General features: G+C 34.1%; 1 protein-coding gene and 1 long non-coding RNA gene across 5 annotated transcripts in view; one reads left to right on the plus strand and one right to left on the minus strand.

Annotated features, from left to right (window-relative positions):
• LOC142980921 (uncharacterized) overlaps positions 1–13494 on the plus strand; it is a 251338-nt gene that overhangs the window by 15092 nt on the left and 222752 nt on the right. The gene's annotated exons all lie outside the window — the stretch shown is intronic.
• Positions 1–13494, minus strand: part of LOC142980919 (neural cell adhesion molecule 2-like) — a 177036-nt gene that overhangs the window by 6229 nt on the left and 157313 nt on the right. For 3 of the 4 annotated variants that reach the window (XM_076126525.1, XM_076126527.1, XM_076126528.1), the window contains exons 11-15: positions 12047–12186; positions 11566–11702; positions 11071–11233; positions 2742–2892; positions 670–830 (exon numbers count right to left, since the gene is read on the minus strand). In XM_076126525.1, coding sequence (XP_075982640.1) covers positions 670–830; positions 2742–2892; positions 11071–11233; positions 11566–11702; positions 12047–12186 — 752 coding nt within the window. The remainder of the gene's footprint in view (positions 1–669; positions 831–2741; positions 2893–11070; positions 11234–11565; positions 11703–12046; positions 12187–13494) is intronic. The other variant, XM_076126526.1, reaches the window with a different exon arrangement.

Consider the following 13494-nt stretch of genomic DNA (forward strand, 5'->3'; position numbering starts at 1 on the left):
GACTAATAAACACTTGTACATAATCCTTCTAAGAAAACACGATATATTAAAATTCTCATAAAATTCTAACGAAACCTTGAGCAGAACACCTCGAGTTAATTAGATGAAGTACTTTCGAACGTAACCTTATATTCTAAGGTAATCATCGTTCTCAAGTGTTAAGTGTCGACTTACACTAAATTATTTTGTTTGCCCTTGTTTATAAATGTTTGGTTTTGTTGTGTACCTTGAACGTTGAAAATAAGAGACGAGTTTTAGATCAAAGATTAGATTAGATTAGTCAGTTTGGTAGTTTTGAAAATGGTTATGATTTATCACGCGATTTATAATGTCATTATGAAGGCTAGGAAACAATAACAAACATTGATAATATTTTTTAACAATTCATTTATCTGTAAAATTTATCGTAGAGGTCACGTCACGTCACCCACGTTTTAAGCCATCCACGCACGCAGGTCAACTCTCCAAACCTTTGGAATTGCATAAAGTCTGGTCTTTTTTCTTAATTTTTGTAATATATTTGCATATTTTAGTTCAGTTCTGCTTTTCTTTACTGTTATAATAGTCTTACTTTTAGGTTACTGATACTGGCACATCGTGCTAACAATTCTCTAAATATTATAAGTATTTGAATACGTCCAACCATCTTAAAAAACTCTTGCTCCTTACCATAATGACACGGTATAATATCAGGGTCCGTGTCTTCCCCACTGCCTTCCATCTTCAGCTCATACTGGCTGCAGTAGTCCAGCTTCGGAGACGCGCAGTACGTGTTCAGATTGTCTTGCTTCGACAGAGACTCCACGCTTTGTTCCATGTAGAGGGCGTTACTGTGACGAGAGGTACAATTAGTTTTGAGAATTAAATGGAATAACAACAAGCTTTCGTTTTCTGAATTCACTGTTATATACTAATATTATAAAGCTGAAGATTTTGATTGTTTGTTTTAACGTGCTAATTTCAGGAACTACTGGTGCGAATTGAAAAAATATTTTACTGTTGGATAGCCTATTTCTTAAGGAAGGCTAAGGGCGATATAACATCACGCTACGACCAACAGGAGCGGAGTACCGGTAAAAAATGTTACAAAAAACGGGGAAAAATACGACCTATTCTCTCTTGCGTGACGTATGATATGTCTTAGGTCAGAATAGCTGACTGTGTCAGCACGATTTCATGAACTCATTTGACATAATAAAATTGGTTCTTGAAAACGTGATTCCAAGTTGCTACCATCTCGGGTTTTACAAGGTGTTTTAAACACCATTAAATTTAGCTAACGGATAATGTTGAAACCCTTTGTAAGAAAGACACGGGTATAATATTACGTGACATTATTTCAACCTTGTACCTTCTAAGTAAGTAAAGTTTTCACCAATATATTATTACGTATTGATCGAGTATCAATCGAGTTTGACAAAACTTTTGTGTACAAATTGTCAAAGGAACAGGCACGAAAGTAATCTCAAATACGGATTCGTTTGAAAAAAGCGGTAGTACCCAAAATAACTTCTTTGTAAAGTTTTACCTGATTTTGCAAGATTATGAAGTTTTTGTATCTCTTACAATAATATTATCTTACAAGAACAATATTGGTAAAGTAAAGCTTTTGAAAGAAACACTCAAGTTTTAGCAATTACAGTTCAATGAGTTTCATTGTAACAATACTCCTGAAATAAGTTGATATATTTTTAAATCTCGGAAACACGTGTATCTTTTCCCTGTTTCAATGATCATGGCATTTATTGCCAATGCTATTGTTTCATCATGTCGACAAAATAAACGTTGTTATTTAAACTCTCGTTAAAGGCAAAAACAACATTTACCTAGTTACTAAGTTTTTCCCCATTATTCCAAACGTTTACTTAACTAGCCACTGTATGTGGTATTTGAGTAACATAGCTTTTTTTCTTAACACATTCTTAATATATCAAATATCGGGTTGCTTCTTCTGAGAAATAGAGGCAAGTAAACGCAAGGAGTCTATAATATCAAGAATAGAGTTGTAATGGTCGAACGGAGACCTACAGACGCTGGCATTCCCAAATAAGGAATCTATATCGGATATCCATAAAAGATTAAATACATAGGTTAAATTTGTCATTTCCCATCCTCATTCAAATTCTAGCATCAACAATATCTTTGTACAGTATCCATCGTCTACAATTCTTCGCAAAAGAATGCTAGCGAACAGAGCGTTTGACCACTCCATGTTACATCAATTTTCACACGATGCTCGTGTGTTCGCAAAAAAACGGCTGCGTATATCGGATCGCTCTCTGTAGCACAAACTGTTACATACTCGTGAAAAAAGTAGTGATAGCCTTTATGTCTTTCTATAGGCTTCTCGTGTGTTCAGAAAATTTTATGCTTGTTTTTCTAGGCTGTTGTTGATGTGTAGCGCAATGGTGGGAGCTCTGCCGTAATGTCATTATTTCATCCGATAGGCTCATTGTATTTTGTGCATAAAGTAAACTCTTCTGTGATGATTAATGGTCAATTCATAACCATACTCTAAGTCAGGATGACAATTTCTGATTCAGCAATATTATTAATATTGATACATTAATGTGCTACAGCAAAGTAAACGTTTATTTTTTTCTATTAGGCTTCGGCTTCCAGTCTCACTGGATGCGGCCGGATACCAATATTTTACATGGAGCGACTGCCTATCGGATCTCCACCACCCAATTACCTGGTTTATTAAGTTTAAATAAATAATCACAATTATTAATACTTACGTTGAAGGTGGATGTTTGTCAATATCATGTCTTCTGGCAGCATGCCGCCGGTACAACGCCGTGATGACGCCACACACGCCAGTGCAGAGAAGTGCTGCGATAGACAGTAGAGACACCAGCATCGGAGACAGCGGGATTGAGGTGCTTACTCCTGGGGAAAAAGGATCTCTATTAGAAGGCACATAATTTTCCTGATACCTTAAGTTTATATAAATGATAAGAGCCTAGAATTAATTTGGTCGTACGTTGGAGCTATTGAACAGATTTGAACAAATTTGTGTGACAACGACATTGGAAAAGCTTTTAAGCTACTTAATGTCGAGTTTGTTATTGTTATAGGAAAAGTCTAGTAAAATTTAAAATTTACGATACCTAAATAAAAAAACCGTGAGACCTTAAATCCCGTTACCTAGTTGAAACATTAGCTCAGTTTATATACATATACATATACAAATTCCACTGAACCACTCGTAATCAGTAATCAATATAATCGAACAAAAGACATAAGCTCTAGAGGTTATTAAAATAATCATACCAGAACTGATAAAAGGTCACCCATCCATTTCCAACCCGCAATAACGTTCCTCAACTAATAGTCAACTTGATGACCGTGTAACTTTCCTCGTTAAAACAAGTAATTTTAAAAGAGTAATACGAACGGTCCATACACATGGCTCTGTGCTTCTAATAAATTATGTTATAAATTCTAATAAGTGTCATGAGAGATAACTACATGTTTATATAAGGCTTTTCTGCAAAAACTTACTGTTACTGCATTTTGTCCAGTTTTTAATGAAAAAATGTTCGTATGAGTTCTTCCCTAAGGAGTGAATAGGGGAAATTAATGTAACTTGAGTTTGTCAGTTTTGAGTTAATGGAGGCAATTTAATTTTAATTTTGTGTGTTGTCTTATTAATATATATAAAAAAAGCAGTGGACAGTGGACAGAAACGGGTTATCCGTTTCTGTCCACTGTCCACTGCTTTTTTTTTTAAAGACAACTCTCGCACTAAGAATTGCTCTTGTGTCGCGGGGACTTTTACAAACATACAAACAACGGACACAAAGCACAACCAGACCCGAAACAATTAATTGTGGATCGCACAAATAATTGCTCCGTGTGGGAATCGAACCCACGACCTCCTGTTGCAGTGGTATCAGCGTGGCGACCTAAACCACTGCGCCACGGAGGCAGACTGCTGGCCAAGGGTCTTCTCCCAAAAGCGGGAAGGGTTAGCCTCGAGTCCACCACGCTGGCCAAGTGCGGGTTTGGGACTTTACATGCCCTCAATATTGATTCTGTTAGGTAAGCACTTTTTGGATATATTGATACATTGACCTTTTTGGATTTCCGCGTACCTTTTGAGCGTAAACTGTAATGGACGTTAAAGTGCAATCAATAATTGCCGTTAAAGATATTTTGTTCCACGTTTTTGGGAAAGTGGATTTTCCTGGTACATAAACGCGAATGGAAATTTCCTACTTTTAGGAAACATTTACGTTTGATAGATTGGCAAAACCGTAATGAAAGTAATTTTAAAAATATTTTCGTCTTTACGTATCAAGAATGTTGGACATATCTGTAGCGCAATTCTGTATAATCTGTACTGTCGAGTATCGAGAATTTGACATTTATAATGTACTACCAAACTAGTTCCTACGACGCCCGTCAGAGGCGCTGATCAGATTTTCATACAACACTCGATGACAAGCCGATTGTCGGTAGCCGATAGTAGTAGAGAATCGAATTACAGTACTGCATAGTTACTCTGTTTTAGTTTCAATCAATAATTCAGCTTGATTTCTAACCGATCTTTGATTCGACCTCGGGTGGTTGAACTTCACCTTGACCTCAGTAACAAGAGTAAACCAAATCATTGTGCTCATCAACCTGTAAACTAATAGCATTACGTCACCCATCGAGCATGATAATTAAGGAAACATCCCTTAAATATCTCTCGAGAATGTTCTGATATAAGAGTTTTGCTTGAGTTGATATTGATAAATCATTAGTTAATTTAATGGTTAGGATGAAATAGTTTATGATTTGTGTGTTTAAAATATGTTAGCCTTAACCATGACTTAGTTGGTAATAAATTTGGACATTGTTGCCTGACCTTATTACAATTACCTTCGGTTATAAGACTATGGAAGTGTGCAGCCTTATCGATAAACAAAGAAAAATGTCTGATTTTTTAATTCATGCTTTCTTTTTTAATCAAGTTTTTATCAGTATGAAAAAGAAAGTACATGAACTACTCTTAATAGTACGAGATCCGACCGCGTGATTTATACATTCACCTGTTTGATTGATGAAATATAATTTTTATCGATATTCATAACTAAACCAATGCAGATCCGCAAAGGTGGCCATCCAAATTTGGCCGCAATTAATTTTAATTAAAATGTAATTAATTATTTATTGTTGAACAATTACGTTCACTTGTTATTGTTAAAAAATATATTTCATTAGAAAGAAATATACCTGAGATACCGAGAAAGGTCAAGGTGCCATCCCTCACTTGGCCGCAACCTAATGTCAGCCAGGTGTAAACAGGTATAATTTCGTTAAATATATACGTTCATAATGTATTATCATGTTATACATACCAAATTGAAGATTAATTCTTTCCCTACATGGTGAGATATAGGTGCCTATGCAAAAATGCCCGCAAATAGTGACTGCCAACGATTAAAGATAAATAAAAGCGAGAGAAACTTAAGATAAACACCGCATGTCGAATAAAGATAGAGCATGCCAGCTGCTTGTCGTTTTCATGCTACTGCACATGCGTCCATAGATAAGACTAAATACCGTACTGAATATTGCAATCACGTGTTTTTGACAGTCTTATGCGCCACGTTGTGTTTTTTCAAGTCCAAAATTATAAAACTTTGTTAATATTAATATTGATATATTTCATTCTTAACGTTATTAAAACGTAAGAATAAAATGAAGAAGTGTTTTTTGTTGTGTTACGAAAAGACTACAAAACTGAACTTCGACAAATTCTTGTACGACACTACTCTACTCCGACAAAATGCCACTCCGATGCGTTTTAATTTAGACAATACTAGAGTTGACACCTCCCACGCAAGTGGTCGCATGTATGTATGTATGTATGTATTTTGTATGAAGGCATCGCCTATATTTATGTTCATTAAAATGAAATAAGATTTATCTTCACCGTTTTACCGTTGGAGCATGTGATAATTATTTCTAATACACACATAACTTCGAAAAGTCATTGGTGTGTTGCCTCGGATTCGAACCTTCGTCAACTTATATACCACTCGGCTATCACTGCTCAAAAATAATATGCTGTAAAAATAGTTCATTAAAATACATTTTTTTTTAAATTTAATATACATTGGTGGCTTAGATGTGTCACGTCGATTCACGATATTGTCGAAGCACAACATTTCTGAGAAGAGTACTTCGAAGTTTACTGCTATCGACCTAGCATTATTGTCGAAGGAGTATGTCGTCGAAGTCGCATTGTTTCTTATTTAAGTTATGTCGAAGAAATGGTTTGTCGGTGTACAATAGTGTCTGAGACTAGGTATATCGAACTCTAGTATTGTCTAAATTAAAACGCATCGGAGTGGCATTTTGTCGGAGTAGAGTAGTGTCGTACAAGAATTTGTCGAAGTTCAGTTTTGTAGTCTTTTCGTAACACAACAAAAAACACTTCTTCATTTTATTCTTACGTTTTAATAACGTTAAGAATGAAATATATCAATATTAATATTAACAAAGTTTTATAATTTTGGACTTGAAAAAACACAACGTGGCGCATAAGACTGTCAAAAACACGTGATTGCAATATTCAGTACGGTATTTAGTCTTATCTATGGACGCATGTGCAGTAGCATGAAAACGACAAGCAGCTGGCATGCTCTATCTTTATTCGACATGCGGTGTTTATCTTAAGTTTCTCTCGCTTTTATTTATCTTTAATCGTTGGCAGTCACTATTTGCGGGCATTTTTGCATAGGTACCTATATCTCACCATGTAGGGAAAGAATTAATCTTCAATTTGGTATGTATAACATGATAATACATTATGAACGTATATATTTAACGAAATTATACCTGTTTACACCTGGCTGACATTAGGTTGCGGCCAAGTGAGGGATGGCACCTTGACCTTTCTCGGTATCTCAGGTATATTTCTTTCTAATGAAATATATTTTTTAACAATAACAAGTGAACGTAATTGTTCAACAATAAATAATTAATTACATTTTAATTAAAATTAATTGCGGCCAAATTTGGATGGCCACCTTTGCGGATCTGCATTGGTTTAGTTATGAATATCGATAAAAATTATATTTCATCAATCAAACAGGTGAATGTATAAATCACGCGGTCGGATCTTAGACTATAACTATCACCACATCTAAGATAGGACTAATTTAAAGGTAAATAATTATATTTCGTTAACACTTCTGTGAGTTTATTTCTTCGCAAAATTGTTATGTAGCGACGGTATTTGAACACTATCTTAAACACGATAAAACTCCCTGTACTAAGGAATGTAACTATTATGCATATTTGCAGACACCAACGATTCGGTTCTCGCCTCACTTATAGCGGTAAGGTCGCTTAATTTGTATGTTTAAAAGACAAATGATTATATCGTGATATTTAGAATCGTTTATTCGTTAATTTACACGTTTTAATATATCTTTTCACTAGCTTTTGCCCGTGATTTGATCCGCGTGGTTTGTGACCTAGGAAAAAAATTCCATACAAACTTTTATCCCCTATTTTATTCCCTTGGGAGTAGAATTGACCAAAATCCTTACTTAGCGGATGCCTACGTCATAACATCTACCTGCATGCCTAATTTCAGCCTGATCCGTTCAGTGGTTTATGCTGTGCGTTGATAGATCATTATATCAGTCAGTCAGTCACCTTTGAGTTTTATATATCTATCTACATATATATATTTATATAACTCAAAGATTACTATATATCACATCATTTATCCATGTATGTATCTTTTTATAGCTAACACAATTCTAATCAATTTCCAATAGATATTCAAAGTATTTCACATAAACCGTAAGTTTGTTTAACTACATAGGTAAGTAGGAAACAATTCGACGGTCTTTTGATAAGTTCACAAAAGCGAACTCAACAGCTTAGTAACCCTAAAAGTATTTTGTTCGCTTCCCGCTACCACTGGGACAACTACCTAAATATATGCGCATACTTATACCACCAAAAGTTCGAGACTACCTCAAACTTTCTGACTGTACCTATGTGCATACATTTATAATCCGACCGTTTTCCCCATGAGGTTCGAAATTATGGAAATACACTTAACCCATGAGATACCTGCATAACTTTTAGTTTTTCTGCTCAATTGAAAGTTTTAGGAATATTTTGCTCGAAATGTGGTGGACTTTTATGTTATTAAAATTGGAAAGTTGGTGAGGGAATTAATTTATGTCAAGTGTGTTAAAATATAATATGCTAAATTTTACTTCTACTCTAGTGTAGCAGAAAGTTTCTGCGTTGTCTCACTACTGGCTAGATATCCTTTGGCTTCTATTTTGCTCAGTCGATTCATTTAGGCTATTTTCGTTTTATGTAGGTTGTTCCGACATTAAAAAAAGGCTATTTTTATATGTCACCTTATTTTTATGTACTTAAATTATTCAAACGTCTAAGTGAAAAATCACTTAGTCATGTTTATTTTTGTTATAAAACTAGAAAAATATATAAATAAATTGAAAATATTATCATCAAAATTACACTTGTTTTTCTAACCAAAAAAAAATCTTCAATAACTAATCCATTACAAATCTAACTACACACAAGAGAACACAAATCACTTTCTTCTAAACCACACTGTCCCAGATGAACAGAACAAAAAACAAACGTTTCTTATTTATTCAAAGACGTGTGCAGTGCACAGAAGAATTAAACTTTTTTACTTTTATCTCGTGATCTCAGTAAAGAAGCACGTCGTTACTCAGAGTGGAACAGAATAAAAAGCTTTATGTTACCGTTGGGTAGTTTTATAATTTACCTTCACACTTGATAGGTGGAAGTAAAAGACCGTGTTTTTGAACAAAATTTTCAACTGAATTTCATGTAGTTTATAAGGTATTTCATTTAATTTATATTATGTCGTAGCATTTAATTAGTTTTTACCTTCTACAAAAAAGTTCGTCTTTTTCGACGCAAATATCGGCTGAAAGTTATTAATTATGTGTTAATGTAGTTATTTAAACTGTCTTCAGAATAAAAGATTATAATAATAACATTGATACTCTATACACTGTTAGTCACGACTTCTGTTTAAGCTCAGATAACCTATCATATACATAAAGTAAAAAAATCTGGAATTCTAATTGAATACAGTATTACACGCACTTAGCTTGCCGTTTTTAATGAACAATAAACTATCCCAGTAGCGAGCGTCTCCATACAATTCTCATTTTGCTAGAAGACACGTAAAAAATGGTATCCTTTTATTAGCTCAGGAGGTGTCCTTTAAGTGCTAGTAACATTAGACTACCGTGAGAGGGGTTTTAATAGGAAAACGGAGAACAGTACTTGTTGTTTTTTATTTGTGTACGGAATTAAACGTATAGTTTATAATCAGATAGATAGCTTTAACAATTCACATGGTATAAGTTAAATTTGAACTTGTAATTATACAAAAAAATAATTTTATGTTTTTAAGTACTAAAATCAATAATCTTTTGATGTTTTATATTTGACGACCTAAATAGAGTGAAAAGTAGAAAAAAATGCAGGAAAGCGGTAACGCCAAGAAAATAATAATGTCATTCTGGATTCACAAGGTATTACATTTAAAAACAACCAGGACCGCTTTTTTACGTGCTCTCCGAAGCACGGAGACGCTCAGCTCACATTTAAATACCACTACGCAGCCAGTGGCTACCCATCTACAGAATATATGCGTTTACTCTGCTTAACTAACTTTCATCGTTTACCGACCGATGAACGCAACTAGCTATTAGCGATAAAACATTACATTATTTTGTCTACAACAAAAATAATCTTTATTATTCAATTGTGCAATGGAATTGTCAAAACCATTGCACAATTGCTAAAGTAATGCAGTAACGGAGCAATCGTAGAACCTAATTGCTGTTTCTTGTTAACTGCAGTGAATAATGTTCGTACACCAATGAATATCGCTGTGGTGAATTTACAAGTCGCTTTACCAGCTATTGTAGTATTAATTGTGTTAAAGAAATTTTGTTATTTTGTTGTTAGTGTTTGGTTGATGGGGTGTGGATCATGATGATTGTATAATCCATACTTCAATTTTATAAATTGTCAAAGCTGCTTATTGCAGCTAGTTTTTCTTTGATTGCATGTTAAAAATCGATGGTAAGAGCTAGCTATAATATCAAACGTAGTCAAAATCTAGTTTAAAAATGTATTTTAATTATATTTTAGGCAAAAAACCAAAATGATTGTCAATATACCGGTGATGATCTTATCCTTTAAAATCATGATAAATCCCGCTATTATGACTCAGTAACATTCTTTATGCTTTTTATTGATAATATTCTACCTCAATTGTTTTTATTCTACCTCAACAAAATACGCAACTTTCATTTAGAAAGAAAAAATATTGTCCCGAGTTATCAATTGGCCCAAAACACCTCAAGGTTCAAAATATTTTATACCTAAGTACTTGTGCTAAAAATGCAATTCTTAATTTAGATCTTACAAAGGTCACTTTTCATACTTGAAGCTTTTAAGGTAGCAATCAGAAAACAGGTGGCTAAGGTCAGCCCACTTAAATGTCCTTTGATGTGCTCTTTTGATAATTATCTACGATGACATTGGATGGCCCTCATAACGTGAAGTGGATGTAAGAGTCATTATACGGGACCGGGGTTTCTTGATACGCTATTCATATTTATGTCAGTTTGATTCGAAGAAATTTAGCTACAGAGATCTTTTATTAATAGCGGCTTGGTCGTGTGAGCGTTGTTTCTGCGACCGTTGACAAGATCTCTAGTTCGATACTCGGGTCGGGCAAAGTGATATTGCGATTTTTTTTTTCAATAAAATTCACAATTACAGTAGCCCTAAATATAAGCTATCCCAGTTAAGTACCAACTAAATAAAGTTCAGCTTGAGTCACAGTGCTGAAGAATCTAAAAATGTTAATATTTTACGACTTAGTCGTTGAACTGATTTCGATGCAATTTTGCTATGGAGATAGTTCTCACTTTTCGAACTCTAAGTGCAGCAATAAAGTTTATAAAATATTTAATGTAATACCTAAAGTAAATAATGTTTTATTATCTTATGAAGTCTACTTACCAGTATATTTATCAGGTGGTCTAATTGCAACGGTATATAGCGTCACTTCTTCACTCCTGCCTTTTGCATTAGCAGCGTACAGGACCAGCGCATAACTGGACCTGCTGTCCCAGTCGTGGACCTCGAAGGTAGGCGTGTGGTTTGACGTGATGTTGGCACGGACCTTAACAAAAAAAATTACAAAACGTATTAGCAACACGATAATACTTCTAACCATTACTCTACGAATTGTTGAATACCTGCTGCTGCTTTATTTCTGCAAACTGGGTACTTTGTGATTGCACTATCTCTATTTTATAAATATGTTTCTTCTGATTCTGAGGGTTATCTAAGATTTTTCAAATCAGTCAAAGTTTTTTATCATCGCGATATAGTCAGAGCTCATTTATGGCAGAGCATATACTATTATTTACTTATCCTCATTCGACCTTCAAATGCAAGTAGCATCTTGATGTAAAGATCCTTACTCCGAAAAGGCCTCAATTTTCTACTTACCATCAAAGAAGGAAGTTCCAGTACTTCCATGTAAAAGACCTGGGGCAGGCCTCCGTCAAAGCCTTCCAGACATTCCACCAGCAGCGTGTAGCTCTGGTTCACCACAGAGCAGTTCTGAAGTGACGTCGGGTTACCTGCTGAATCGTTAAGGTTTTAGCAGTTGGATTGCACAGATTCTTTTAGAAGCTAGAGATTTCGTAGTAATAGAGCATTTTATCAGTATTTCAGACGAAGCTATTTTGAGTTAGTATCTGCTTTTCCACATTGTGTAAGTTGTCGGTGATTGATATAAAATATCTTTTATTTAAAAAGACACGGTGTGATATTGCTTGAAATCACACAATCGAATCTAAGGACAAAATAGCACAGTGCTGTCCCAATTCCCGGAATGCGAGATAGTTAGGCCTTGGGTCTACTACGCTTTAGTCAACTACGGGTTGAGGGAGAAAGAGAAGTAACTGTTTCACAGTGGTGTCCTTACCTGCAGCAACTAGTTTATAAAGGCAAGGTGCTTCTTGTCTGCCTACGGTGTTGGTGGCGGAACACAGAATAGTCCCAAAGTCCATGTCTGTACTTGGAGTGTATCGTAGAGTTGAGGTGTTGCCGTAGTTTGTGTATAGGCTATGGAATATAATAGCTATTAGAACGACTATGACAATGAATACATAAAAATACCCCTTTCTGTCTATAGAAATACAAACTCTTTACAAACTTCTTAAGCTTTTTTCACATCCATTGTGATAATGTATCATTATAGCAAATGTAAAAAATATCGCCCCTGACTATCAATCGTAGAGTACCGTCGAAAATATTCTTGCGAAAATCTGATCAGCGCCTCTAGCGTACTTTGTGAGAACTATTTATTTTTTTCAAATATTTTTAAAGCATTTATGGTAATAATTTTAAGCCAAACTTACGCTTGACTATGAGAATAAAATAAAACGTTTCAAAAGCGTTCTAAAAACTATTTTTTACATAGGTTAACCTTAATTATGTTTTTTCTAATTAAGTGGGCGAAATAGGATTACGTTACTCTTATAAAAAAATATATTTTAATAATACATCTGCTCAATTTAAAGCCTATTTCAGAGTATTTTATAAATGAAAGAGCTTTATTTAGTTTTGCCTTTTCATTTGATTATTATAATAATATTTAGATCACTTAAGTACAACCTACGCAACTTAGTCTGAGCTTCAAGTTGAAGCTTTAAGTCAAAATAATGTAAGGAGATTTCGGAATATTTTTAAGACAGCCTATTTAGGCTAAGAACTGAATGTAGGCAGTTGTTATATTCCAAAATAATTATTATTACTATAATTGGTAATCTTAAGAGCAACAGTCAAGTGCGATTATTTCAGTTATTTAAGCCAGTATAATTAAGACCACATTACGTTTTTTTGCTTTATATTGGTTCTAATTCGAGTATTCGTTAAATCCACTACAATTAAACACAGTTATCATAAAAATACTGTTTTTTTACACCAAAAAGGATTTAAATTACAAGTTTTTGTTTTGTTTGGGAATAAAGTAATGTCAGATTCAGTTAATACCTTGCTGTAGTATCTAACTTAATTCCTTTTGATATTTAATCCTTATCTGTATCATAAATACATCTTATATTATATCAATATAAACGAGACTATGATCTATCGGAAACTCGTCGAACTAACTTTATGTTGAACTCAATTGGGGCCGAATTTTCCTTACCATTGAGTTTGTTTATATCATCCAAAATAGCGTGGCTCAATAAACAAGTATGTTTTGATACAAATATAAATAAGATACAAATAACAGGTAATTGAAGTAATTTTAATACTGTTTTCTTGTTGCTTTACGAAAATAGAAGTAGCAGTTTTAAAGTCGTTCTTAGAATTGGAGGGAAAATAAAATTAATTACTTCATACTAAAAAGATTTGGTTGTAAAGTAC

The sequence above is a fragment of the Anticarsia gemmatalis genome, chromosome 19 (genome assembly GCF_050436995.1).
Source record: "Anticarsia gemmatalis isolate Benzon Research Colony breed Stoneville strain chromosome 19, ilAntGemm2 primary, whole genome shotgun sequence".
Classification (NCBI taxonomy): domain Eukaryota; kingdom Metazoa; phylum Arthropoda; class Insecta; order Lepidoptera; family Erebidae; genus Anticarsia; species Anticarsia gemmatalis.